The sequence below is a fragment of the Osmerus eperlanus genome, chromosome 9 (genome assembly GCF_963692335.1).
Source record: "Osmerus eperlanus chromosome 9, fOsmEpe2.1, whole genome shotgun sequence".
In the NCBI taxonomy this organism is placed as follows: Eukaryota; Metazoa; Chordata; class Actinopteri; order Osmeriformes; family Osmeridae; genus Osmerus; species Osmerus eperlanus.
Genome location: NC_085026.1, coordinates 2,082,660 through 2,096,389, shown reverse-complemented (window position 1 = coordinate 2,096,389; position 13,730 = coordinate 2,082,660). Strand labels below are relative to the sequence as shown.

At 46.3% G+C, this 13,730-nt stretch overlaps 1 protein-coding gene across 1 annotated transcript in view; it reads right to left on the bottom strand.

The window, feature by feature from the left end:
* Positions 1 to 1,089: 1,089 nt before the first annotated feature.
* slc7a14a (solute carrier family 7 member 14a) overlaps positions 1,090 to 13,730 on the bottom strand; it is a 19,800-nt gene continuing 7,159 nt past the window's right edge. Inside the window, exons 2-10 of the mRNA XM_062469594.1 lie at positions 9,474 to 10,037; positions 8,840 to 9,076; positions 7,390 to 7,607; positions 6,881 to 7,027; positions 5,169 to 5,377; positions 3,470 to 3,617; positions 2,846 to 3,341; positions 2,310 to 2,546; positions 1,090 to 1,734 (exon numbers count right to left, since the gene is read on the bottom strand). Of these exons, the coding sequence (XP_062325578.1) occupies positions 1,436 to 1,734; positions 2,310 to 2,546; positions 2,846 to 3,341; positions 3,470 to 3,617; positions 5,169 to 5,377; positions 6,881 to 7,027; positions 7,390 to 7,607; positions 8,840 to 9,076; positions 9,474 to 9,783 (2,301 nt within the window). The 5' untranslated portion in view covers positions 9,784 to 10,037 and the 3' untranslated portion in view covers positions 1,090 to 1,435. The remainder of the gene's footprint in view (positions 1,735 to 2,309; positions 2,547 to 2,845; positions 3,342 to 3,469; positions 3,618 to 5,168; positions 5,378 to 6,880; positions 7,028 to 7,389; positions 7,608 to 8,839; positions 9,077 to 9,473; positions 10,038 to 13,730) is intronic.

Here is a 13,730-nt window from a genome sequence, read left to right as displayed (position 1 = left end):
TTCGTCTCTCTATCTCCCTCCCTCCGTCTCTTTCTCTCCCTCTCTTCTCCTCTCTCTCTCTCTCTCTCTCTCTCTCTCTCTCTCTCTCTCTCTTTCTTCTCTCTCTCTTGTCTCTCTCTTCCTCTCTCCCTCTTTCTCACTCCCCTTCTCTTTGTTTTCTCTCTCTTTGTTCTCTTACCTCTATTTTTGGAAAGGTAAAGCTGACAGGTGCAGGTTGTGTGGGTGTCTAGTGTGTGTGTGTGTGCATATGCTAACTAAGCGACTACCAGGACCAAAAGGTAAGACCAACACAAATGTATGTTTATAGGAAGAGGAAAATCATAATGGCTACAAAAAATCTATATTTTTGCCATTAGTGTACACACACACACACGCACACACACACACACACACATGAAGGCACTATCGCAAGCCGAGTCCAATTACTATTTGTGCCCATCAATGCCCATCTCGTACAGTATATCATTCAGTGTGTATATGTCTGGTGAGAGAGAGAGAGAGAGAGAGAGAGAGAGAGAGAGAGAGAGAGAGAGAGAGAGAGAGAGAGAGAGAGAGAGAGAGAAAGAGAGAGGGAGAGAGAGAGGGAAAGAGAGAGAGGGAGGGAGAGAGAGAGAGAAAGAGAAAGAAAGAGACAGATTGTAAGAGGAGGGGAGGAATAGTACTGTGTATTGTATTTAACACAAACCAAGTTAACTAGAATCTCACTGGACGATTTGGTCACTATTTCAATAGACACACACACACCCTCACGCATGAATGCACACACACATGATCAGTCCATAGAACAGACCATGAGCATTAGCGTCTATAACAGGACTGTTCCACTGTTTAAATAGGCCTGTTCAGCAGTGTCAGTGTGTGTGTGTATGCAGCTGGTTTCTGTCCATCACAGATAAGAAGAGCAGAGCAGAGCAGCAAATCAGACACCTGGACACAGGAAGTGACCTGGGGCTCAGTGCTTTAACAGCTTCCTCTGTGTGTTGAAACAGGAAGAGGGTTGCTGACTCATCTCATCTTTCTCCTTCCCACTGCCCTTTCTCTCTCCCTCTCTTTCTCTTTCTCTCTGTCTGTTTCTAGGAATCTAGGAAAAACAGACACTGTGCTGACACTCTGTCAAAGACATTTGAGTTTCAGAGGATCCAGTAAATGGCCAGTAAACTAAACACACTTTCTATCTTTCTTCCTTCCTCTCTCTTTCTCTCTCTCTGAGAATGGGACCGATGCTAACCTTGATCTGCAGACAACAGCGTGAGGAACATTGTGACAGGGTGGACAACAACAGGCATTGCTGAACAACCAAACATTCACCAATCAAACAAAATGTGATAATCCAGTCCAAGGGTGAAATCACACACACACACACACACACACACACATACACCATCCCCAGGCAGCAAACAGGCAGTACATTATGGGCAACATCAAGTCAGTCTCTTCAGAAATCCATCGGATCCTCCTCCGCCATGGCATCATTGGCTATGCTCTTAGCCCCGCCCTTCTGTGCCGTCCCATCCTCTCCGGCCTTGTTGGTCGGGGGTGGAGTCAGCCCAGATCCCCCCTCGGGGGCCCCCCAGGCGTCGTTGCTAGGGGGGTAGAAGTCGTCGTCGAAGCCGGTGAATCCCTCGTCCACGCCCTGGTCGTATCGCTGGTAGGTGGAGGCGTGGACCTCCTGTTGCCTGGCTGAGATCTCCAGAGTACTGTTCCACATGCCATAGCCAAAGTAGATAAGCACACCTGGAGACACACACACACACACACTGTTTGACCTTCTGTATCCATACCCTAGCACACACACTTGAACCTCGTGAACAGTCCGTGGAAATAAAACATGCTCTTCCCATTCAGGCTGAGTCAGAGTGTGGTTCCTTCTCCCCAGGGAGAAGAAAGGCAGCCAGAATGTTCTCCTACAATCCCACTCACATGGCAACTAACACCCCAGAGAACTCCAACCCACTGGAAGAGGGAAAAAAATGCACAGAATCTTCTGCTCCTACGTTCTGGAGAGTCAAGTCAGTTTTCTTATTTTACATTGCGTACCAATAAAAAAGAAAGCCGTTAAAAAACATGAGAAAACAAGGTGTTGTTGAGTAAATAGTAGAACACAAAGTAGAATAAGAAAGTAGTACAGGTAAGTAGTAGAATAAATAGAATAGCTAGTAGTAGTAGACTACTAGATAAGTAGATAAGTAGTAGACTAGAATAAGTACTAGACTATTGGTAGTAGTTACGTAGAATAAGAAGTAGTAAAATACGTAGTAGACTTATAGTAGAAGAAGAATATCCAATAAAACGGTGGCTCTTTCTCTTACCCACAAGGCACCAGATGGCGAAACGAATCCAGGTGATGGCGGACAGCTTGAGCATGAGGTAGATGTTGACGAGCATGGCGGAGGCGGGGACAAAAGGAACGCAGGGGGCCATGTACGGTAGACGCTTCGGGTTCTCCGGCTGCTGGAGGATGATGACGACCAGCAGGGTGATGAAGATGATGAGGAAAACTAGCAAGAGAACCGCCCACCAGCGCCCCTCACCTATGTAGCCTGCCCCTGTAGAGAGGAGGAAGTAGACGTGGAGGAGGAAGAGGATTTAGAAATGAGTAGGAGGAGGAGAAGGAGCAGGAGGAGCAGGAAGAGCAGGAGGAGGAGGAGCAGGAGGAGGAGCAGGAGGAGGAGCAAGAGGAGCAGGAGAAGGAGCAGGAGGAGCAGGAGGAGCAGGAGGAGGAGATTTTACTTTCCCTTTAGTCGAACATACACTTTATTTATTTATTTGACAGATGTAGCATTTGAAGCAATTGAAGTGTTTATTTCGATCGGTCCATTCCAACCTCCAGGGCTGGTCTCCTTACCGAAGATGATGAAGGAGCAGAAGACGAAGAAGATGATGAAGAGCAGAAGCACGCACACAGTCACCGTCTTCCCTGTGACCACGGTGGGCCGGTCCATCTTTGCCGGGAGACCCAATCGGATCCTCAGAGTGTAGTAATGTGGACCAATGAGCTTCTTCAACCGCCGCGAGAACCCGGTTTCCGACTCCTCGGATTCGATGCCCGTCATCATATCGACCGTGCCATAATTTGGGTGGCTGGCCGTGTACGTGGTCTTATCGGGTTTGCCGATCAGCATCTCATTGTCGCCTAGCGACGGGAGGTTTTTGGCTCCACAGGTGTTGGTGGCCACGCCTCCGTACTCATCGGCCTCGCTGATTGGTGAGCAGGCGTCCTTCTCACACTCGGCCAGCACACCTTCCTTCTTCCTGTTGTTCTGTTCCTCGGACAGGAAGTTGACGAAGCCATGGATGTCACTCTCGGGCTGGTAGCGTAGCAGCAGCACACACAGACTAACCTAGACACACACACATCAGACCAGACCAGATCAGACTAGATCAGACCAGAAACTAGGCCAGGTCAGTCTATGTCCTCATCTCTAAGGGTGTGTGTGAGAGGACCAGTGTGAGGCTGGAGGTGTCTCACCAGAGTGTAGGCCAGCAGGGTGCCGATGGACATCATCTCTATCAGGTCTCTCAGGCTGACCAGCAGAGACAGCAGGGCAGCCAGACACCCCGACACCACACACGCCACTGCTGGTGTCTCTGTATAGGGAGACACGTTGGCCAGGAACCTACACACACACACACACACACACACAGAGACACACACACAGAGACACACACACACACAGAGACACACACACACACACACAGACACACACACACAGAGACACACACTCAGAGACAAACGCACACACAGAAACACACACACACACACACACACAGAGACACACACACAGAGACACACACACACACCCACACACACACACACAGAAACACACACACACAACAAGATATAAGAACATACACATTAGCAAGCCTAACAACAAAAACTATGGCATGGAAGTATGTGTGTGTGTGTGCACTGATATCCATGCATGTGTGCCTCTGTGTTCTTCAGTGTGTGAGACTGTGTGTGTTCATGAGTGTGTGTGGAGTGATTCATTTTTCATTTCATTCACAGTGCACATAGAAAGTACATTAGAAGATTAAGCACGAGTTCTAATGATTCATTTTACAGTGTTTCGGTGATCAGAGTCAAAGAAAAGTCTGTATTTACTAGCAGCATCACAAAGTAATCACATCTCAAAATAGACATGGTGAACAAAAGTAATACGACAATGTACATTACTACAATACTGTAATACTACAGTGGAACTACATTATTACAATACTGTAATACTACAGTGGAACTACATGACTACAATACTGTACTACTACAGTGGAAATACATTACTGCAATACTGTAATACTACAGTGGAACTACAGTGCAACAAAGGTATCTCAATTTCCTAAGTATGTAGCAACAACAACATCTCGATTACAGTGGCTGATTGATGGTGAAGAAAACTAATAGTACTGTTGAGTAAGTGCAATCTCACTTACTCAACTAAAGTCTTTCAATGATGTCTCAGTTACAGTAGTGCCTAGAAAAGTGCTGTCATGCACTTAGTGCGTGTGTTCACGTGTGTGTTTATATATTTTTTTATTTGTGCAGACTGTATACTATGAGTGTGTAGGTACGTGCATATGAATGTGTGTGGCTGTGCGTGTTCATGTGTGTGTGTGCTTGTGAATTTTTGTGTGTGTTTTTTTATGTGTGTGTGTTTGTGTGCGTGTGTGTGTGTTTATATGTGTGCGTGTGTGTCTATATTAGGGGTGGGGGGAAAAATCAATTCGCATTTGAATCGCGATTCAGTCTTCTAGCGATTCATATCGATTCCCAAATTTCAAAAATCGCATGCTCTGCAAGAAAAACTATAAATGTCAAGGTTTTGATGCATTGGTATTTTTTTCTTCAACACTTAACTGCCTACCACAGTCAAACAGAAACAAGTAACACTAAACAGCAAGTTCTCGTGACCCCGAGAATCGATTCGAATCAAATCGTGAGGTACCAAAAGATTCCCACCCCTAGTTTATATGTGTGTGTGTGTGTGTGTGTGTGTTTCTATGTGTGCGTGTGTTTGTATGTGTTTATATGTGTGTGTGTGTGTGTGTGTGTCTTCATGTGTGTGTTTATATGTGTGTGTGTTTATATGTGTGTCTTCATGTGTGTGTTTATATGTGTGTGTGTTCGTGTGTGTGTTCGTGTGTGAGTTCATGTGTGTGTGTTCACTCACTTGAAGAGCAGGCCGTCCCCGGCCATGGCGTAGATGACCCTGGGCATGGGGAACAGCGAGCCCAGCAGGGACACAGTCAGCCCGGCGATGGAGCCCACGGCCACGATGTACTTGGCAAACAGGCAGCCGTGCATGGCAAACACCTCCATCAGAGGAGCGTCGGCGTCGATCTCACTGTAGGGCACCATCAGAGTCAGGACCACCGACACCTGGGAGACCACACACACAGATAGGGACGTACACGCAAACACACACAGGCGCGCACACGGGTCAGACACACACACACACGGGTCAGACACACACACACATGGGCACACACGCACGTACACGGTTAGGGTCAAACTAAAATAAAAAAAGACTTTCAGTCACACGCACACTTGCAATTCCCTGGCCTGGGTCTCTTAACGCGTAAGCGCATAACTCACACTTGTGTGTGTCTGTCTGATACGAATATGTGTGCGATATCCATGTGTAAGACGTATACAATCATGCAGGCCCAACTGTCAGATAAAAAGCATGGGCTGTGAGATTTGGATGAAATACACATAGACCAAAAAGACCAGCAGTTACTAACAGGGAGAGATCGTGTGAGCCAAAAGGATCATCCTCCCACAGACATGTCAGCCAATCAGAGAGTCACCCTGGCACAGATCCAACCTTAACCAATCCCAGTCATCATTATTATGGTCCCTCATGAGGAGGAGAGTAAATACACAGCCTTCCTCAAGGAAAGACATTCTAAATATTATGAAGATGAGAGGAAGAGGAATGGAAAGAGCAACAGATAGGAAGAGGTGATGAAGGATAGAGTGAGTGAGACAGAGGGAGGTAGAGAGAGAAAATAGAAAACACAAGTGAGAAAAGAATGTATATAGTGACACGACAGCAAAGAGACAATAATATATGTTGGGGAAAGAAAGATTGAGATATAGAGTGGGTGAGAGACCGGGAAAAGGAGTGAGAAAGATAGAGAGAGAGAGAGAGAGAGAGAGAGAGAGAGAGAGAGAGAGAGAGAGAGAGATAGAAAGAGAGAGAGAGATAGAAAGAGAGAGAGACTAATAAACAGAGGATAGGCGCCGCCTAAGGCTATAAGCTAGTGCTTTCTCAAACTCACTGCAGATTGGCCAGTGATAGCTAGGTAACCATAGAAACAGCCAACCCCAAAAAACTTGGGTGTGTTCTTCAAGCAGAATCAGCAAAGATCTGGGATTGGAGAGGAGACTCACACACACACACACACACACTCACACACAGGTAAAACAAAGGACCAGAACGTTTAGAAATAACAGTTTGAGGGGTTTGAAAGGGATCAAGATACTTCCTCCCTCATCTGGCCTATCAGATCTCTTTATGATTAAAGATGAAAGACAAGAAAGAGAGGAGGGTGAGATAGGAGATAGAGACAGCGTTTGGACTGTATATCACTGAATAACATGTCATGTAGTTGTATAGCTGGCATAGGGTAGTTTCTCATGTGGCATATAGTACGTGTGTGTGTGTGCATGTCTGTGTGTACGTGTGTTTGTGTGTGTGTGTTTGTGCATGCCTGTGTGTGTGTGGACATCTTTGTGTGCAAGTGTATGTGCGCCTTTGTGTGTTTGTGTGCATGCCTGCGTGTGTGGTTGCATGTCTGTGTGTGTGTGTATGTGTGTGCATGTGTGTGGGTGTGTGCGAGTTTGAGTGCAGGTCTGTGTGTGTGTATGCGTACTCACAGAGACGTAGGCGGTGAGGCAGGTGACGAGCGAGGCAGTGATGGCGTAGGGGATGGAGGTGTTGGGGCTCTTGGCCTCCTCCCCCGTCGTGGCGATGATGTCGAAGCCGATGAAGGCGTAGAAGCAGGTGGCCGCTCCCTGCATCACCTGCACACACACACACAAGCAGACACACACATTTACATTTAGTCATTTAGCAGACTCTCTTATCCAGAGCGACTTACAGTAAGTACAGGGACATTCCCCCGAGGCAAGTAGGGTGAAGTGCCTTGCCCAAGGACACAACGTCAATTTTTGGCACGGCTGGGAATCGAACTGGTAACCTTCAGATTACTAGCCCGACTCCCTCACCACTCAGCCATCTGACACACACACACAAGCACACACACACAATTAGACACACACACAGGACTAAACTAATGGTTACCAATATGTGTGATCGCCTGCCTGTTTATGTGCTTGTGGATGCGTGTATGTGTGTGTGTGTGTGTGTGTACATGAGACCGTACCCCTGACCACCCAAAAGGGAGGAAGCGTCCATCGTCCCAGTTGGCTCCGTCGACAAAGAACATTCCGGCGATCATGATGAACACCCAGACCATGAGGTTGATGACGTTGAGAATGTTGTTGAAGCCAACAGAGTTCTTCACCCCCAGAGCCACAATCACAGTCACCAGGATGGCTATCACCAAAGCCAGCAGATCTGGATAAGACTGCTCTCCCTTACCTGGGGGACACACAGTCATACACACACAGTCATACACACACAGTCATACACACAGTCATACACACACAGTCATACACACACAGTCATACACACACACACAAATATATTATAAGCACACATTAATACACAGTCAGTCAGTCAGCCAGTCAGCCAGTCAGCCAGTCAGCCAGTCAGTCAGCCAGCCAGTCAGCCAGTCGTTCAGTCAGCCAGTCAGTCTGTCATCCAGTCAGTCATCCAGTAAGTCAGTCAGTCATCCAGTCAGTCATCCAGTCAGTCAGTCCTTCAGCCAGTCAGTCATCCAGTCAGTCATCCAGTCAATCAGCCAATCAGTCAGTCATCCAGTCAATCAGCCAGTCAGTCAGTCCTTCAGCCAGTCAGTCAGCCAGTCAGTCATCCAGTCAGTCATCCAGTCAATCAGCCAATCAGTCAGTCATCCAGTCAACCAGCCAGTCAGTCATTCGGTCAGTCATCCAGTCAGTCAGTCCTTCAGCCAGTCAGTCAGCCAGTCAGTCATCCAGTCAGTCATCCAGTCAATCAGCCAGTCAGTCATTCGGTCAGTCATCCAGTCAGTCAGATTTCACACACTAGGACCTGACTGACCTGGATGCCAGAGCTGATGTCTTCAGATAAGACCCATGTTCAACACACACACACACACACTCATGTTCAACACACACACACTCATGTTCAACACACACAAACACTAATATTCAACACATACACACACAATCATGTTCAACACATACACACACACGCATCTTCAACACATACACACACACACTCATGTTCAACACATACACACACTCATGTTCATCACATACACACTTAAGGCCTATTTAGGGTACTCCGTTTTCCAAAAAACAGACGCCTTCCGTCTAGGTGGACCGAGACCCCCGGAGAGCTCGACGTGCACCTCCTGAATTTCCTAACTTTTCGGATAGTTACGGATACCCCCTTGGCTGTGATTGGTCCGCTAACGACATCATTACCGTTGCGCCACCTACTCTTCTGGCGGTGAATTGTTTTCAGCACCCACAGTCTACAGAGAACCATAAACGAAAAAGAGTCTATCGTATCCGTCCGTATCTGTCCGCCCGCCCATCCCTAAACGGAGTCGGAGTAGCATATATAGGCCTTCATGTTCAACACATTCACACACACTCATGTTCAACACACACATGCATACACGCACTCACACACACACACACAAGCACTGATCCCTCTCCTCTCACCTAGGCCATTGAGTGTCCCAATGTGCGTCGTCATGAAGTTGCTGATGCTGTGATTGGCCAGCGAGTCAGCCATGCTGCTGAGGGCCGACGCCCCCGCGGCCGTACCAATCAGATACTCCAGGATCAGGTTCCAGCCAATGAAAAAGGCCACACACTCGCCCACCGTCACGTAGCTGTAGGTGTAGGCGGAGCCTGTGGTCTTAGGCACACGCACTCCAAACTCTGCATAACACACTCCTGTGAGGGGAGGAGATATGAACACACACACACATTATGTGTATGTTACAGTAACACAAGCTCCCAGCTTCTTTCCCGAGGAAGTCTCTGACAGTTCTTCATGTGCAGCGGCAGCAGCTGGCCTGGTCTCCTGGCCTTCCTCACTTCTTCATCATCACTCCGCTGATGAGAACCTTGCTCCGTATTCGCCAGTCCTTAGTGTTCTCAACTTAACCCCTAGTCGCTGCCAGTGGCTGGCATTCCCCTGCTTTCCCACAGACCCCCTGGTCACGTTAATGAACACAAGCCCTTCAGTGTGACACAAGCCAGAAACTTCACTGTGACAGAACAGAAAATCCAACAGATTCGAAACCAACAGATATGCAACAATCATGTTACGTAATAGTCAGCGCCTCACCCGAAAGTATCGAGGCCACCGCGGCGATAATGAAGGACACTATGACCCCTGGCCCCGCCATCTCCTTGGCAACCAGCCCGGAGACCACGTACATGCCCGTGCCGACACAGCTGCCCACGCCTAGCGACACCAGGTCCACCGTGGACAGGACCCGGGCCAGCCTGGTCCCATGGGCGCCGGTGGCCGACGAGCCCGAATCCAACATGGACTCCACCGGCTTGGTCCTCAGCACCCTGGAGGTGAAGGTGTGCCAGGCGGCGCCCCATTGGACCCTCCGAGGGTCCAGCTTACCCACCAGGCCTGAGGTCATACTGAGGACAGGGGTGGGGGGCGGGGGGTGAGGAGGGTGACAGAAGCTTCTGAAGTTTTCTCTCTCTCTCTCTCTCTCTCTCTCTCTCTCTCTTTCAGGAGGAGGAGAGGGTCGTGGAGGACTGGGAATCTGTGAGGTTCCTTCGTTGGAGGATGGGGTGAGACCTGGAGGTCCGATAAGTTCTCTCTCTTTTTTGTCTCTTCTCTCTGGTTAGTGGAGGTTCATCCTAGCAGTTCTCTGGGACACTGAGGGATCTGTGGGAGATAGCAGAAGTTGCTGTTAGATATGTATTATATGCTGTGTGATGTGTAAATATACACACACACACTCAGACACACACACACACAGAAAGGGCCTACCTGAATAAAGAAGTAACTAATTAACACCCTCTTCTCCACAGTCCCGTTGCTATAGTGACCATGCTCATTAGTTTGCTGCCAGTACATGACGGATCATTGCCACCTCTGTTTGTGTGTGTGTGTTTGTGTGCTTAAAAGTGTGTACGTGTACATCCTTGTGTGTAGGTGTGTGTGTCTGTGTGTGTGTGTGTGCATGCACTGTGCTGTCAGTCCCTAACCTTTGTGTTTTGTTTGATATTAAATCAAACCACAACCAGGTCCAGACATCTCCAGGTGAAGCTTTATGCAAATCGTTTCCAGCAGCACTTCCTGAAACCGTTTCTGAGTCGCGCACTGAAAATCTTCCTGACACATTTCCTAAGACAATGCTATGTTCAGTATTCCAAAGCTTGGTCAAAAAAAACGGACTGCCCGTGACTCGAGTGTATTTTGGCAGAAGCTAACTGCTAATGGACAGACATGGGACCAGTTTCTCTCTCTCTCCCTCTCTCCATCTCTCCTCCATATTCTATCTGGCTCTTTCTCTTCCTACACTCTCACTAGAACGAGACGCGGCACTGTAGTGGCAAACCACTACAGGGAAGTGGAGTGACAAACCATTCATTTACCAACCACACACACACGCGCACACACACATGCACATACACGCACACACACGCACACACATGTACACACACAACACTGAGCCAATCAAACACTTAAAAGCGCTGCAATTACCCAGCTGTTTAACCACAGTGTTCAGGAAGGGGTCTGCTGTCACTACATTTAGAGTGTGTGTGCATGTGTGTGGGGGTGTGTGCATGTGTGTGTGTGTGTGTGTGTGCGTGTGTGTGTGTATGTGTGTGTGCAGAGTGTCGACTAGTAAAAGCTGTTACAGTTTTTCTGAATTGCTAAAACACTAAAACCCATCGGCTGAACAAAGTTCTCAGTTGCCTGAACTCATGTAGCTAATTGTGCAGTCTGTTGTCAATACCTTAAACCATTTCACATGGTAAAACACAATTTGCAGATCTCACATAGACTTTTCAGCAAAACTCTAAACACATTCTCATTCTCAAAACACATTCTGCACTCTAATGCACATGTCATCCATACCGGTAAACACAAATGGCAACAATCAAATACAAATAGAGAAAACATGTCATTGACAAAACACAACCACTCAAAATTGATTTCACTTGTTTCAAATGATGTGACACAACCAATATAAGCCAGTTCAGAGAGCAAACAGGTTGTTGAAGGTGGGAAAATATTGCTTGTTATGTCGACGAAGTGCTCTGGCCTGACCCAGCCCAAAGACAAGAAGAAGCACATTGATCACATGTTTACTCCTTAGATTTTTGTCCCTTTTACTGTAGTATTGTATACTGTAGTACAGTGCATTGTAGGCTGTATACTGTACAATGAACAAATTGTATGGCCCTGAACATTGTGCTTTCCATTTGTTACAGTAACAGTACTGACTGCTCAATAGATTTTGACTGGTTGCAGGTTCATATCAACAAAGAACAAGAGTGAGTTGTGAGTAGTGAGATGCAGGGTACAGTACTGTATAGAGGTACAAGGATGGAGAAAGAACAAAAAAGAGCAAAGCAGAGTAGTAATTTCTGATACATTTTGAGCTACTATGATAGAACATGTTGTCGTTCATCAAAAGACAATGACTGCTTGATAGTGTATATCATTTTGATCACTTTGTTTATGATTTGAGAGCAGTGTTTGATTTTGAGCACAGGTAAATCTGTTTTGAGGCGAAAGCTTGATTTTGAGCACAGGTAAGAGTGTTTTGAGGCGAAAGTTTCATTTTGCAAGAGGATTCAGAGGTTTTGTAAATAGTGCTTGAAGATGAGGTTTTGTGTTTACAGTTTTGAGAAAATCGGTGACTGTTTCAAGAATGTGTTTTAGCAATTGTGAAAAAGTGTAGTACAAAGAAAGTGACAGCCTTGATGTTGTATAGAAGATACGAGGGGAGAAATGTTGTTAGAGAAACTGGGAACGAGAGTTGAGAAAGTCGGAGAGTTCAAGTTTAGAGGGATGAGAAGAATGGACAAGTGAGGAGAAGGGATGAGGACGATGTATATATTAGGAAGGAGGGATGAGAAAGGATGATAGATTGAGATGGAAAGATGAGGATGATGGAGAGAACAGGGAGATGGGGTTAGGAGGGTGAGAGTTGATACTCTGATTGTACATCCGGGAGAGAGAGAGAAAGAGAAAGAGTGAGAGAAATAGAGAGACACAGAGAGAGAGAAAGGGAGAGAGAGAGACAGAAATTGACAGACAGACAAACAGACAGGCCAAGAGATATATATAGAAAGAGAGAGAAAGAGAGGGAGGGAGACAGGGAACAGAGAGAGATTTAATAAGACAGACACACAGTGAGAGACATTGCGCTAACAGCATGCCTAGACAGAACTAACCATGTTTGATTGATAACCACATAGTGAACGTATGTACCCAGTCGCAAATATGTTTGCGAGATGATTAGTAAGAAATGTGTGGTGCCTACACTACTGTATATGACAAACAAACATAAAACCTGACAGACACTACATTATGGGATGGGGCATGACTGAGCTTTAAAGCTTTCCCTATAACATGCTCCAGTAGAAATGAAGATGGAGATAAGATCACACTGTCAACTAGAGAGGGTACAATTTCTTGGGAAATTGTAGGGTGTGCTTGCTTGCGTCGGTTGCACAGGGGTCCGTTTTTGAATGACATTTTTACAACTGATATTTCTGTATATTTTATATAAAAATGCATACTTATTATTTATAAAGATGACATAGATTTAAAAGCATTTGAAGATTATTCTACGACGTTGCCCGGCAGTAGAAGATGGAATCGCGATTCAAACAGTACCATCTGCTAACGGAAAATATGCCCCCCAAAACGTAAATAAGCTTGACATTTATTTAGTGGAAAATCGCTCATTCATAAAAAGCTCACTGGTAGCGATCATTGTCAGTAACAACGCAAAATGCGATATAACCCTGTGTGGAGAAGCTGCCCCGGTAAATTGTACTACTACGGTACAGTACTAGTAGACTGCTGCTGTGTTCGTCTTGGTAGCGATTGCGTTGGTTGAATTGGATTTACTGGTTTGAAACCACAGGTAATGATCATTTCACCCACAAATCGTTTACTTGTAATGTAATGTCATAATAAATCCTACAACGAAAATGTATTTGTGAGGAATGTTTATTTTAAAGATTGAAAACAGATGCATCATAGACCACTGTAGTATGTGTTGCCCGGGCAACAGAGGCTAATGTCATGATGCTAATGCTTCAGTGAAATAGTAGACTACCGTTTCCAAAAGTAGATGTGGGCCTACTTCCTTAATAATATCAGCTAATATTGTACATTACATTTCATAATTGTGTTTCACATCACAAAGTAAAATGAGTAAATAGTTATCACCCTGGCCTCTTTGCTTGTGACGTTCCTGCAGCTGCCTTGCAGTAAAGCTATAGTTAGCCTAGCTATCCCCCAAGTTAACAGATGTGAAACGAATGTTCTGCTACAGGTAGTCACGCGTGTTTTCGTGACGTTAGTGACGTAGTGATGTTAGTAACGTCAGTG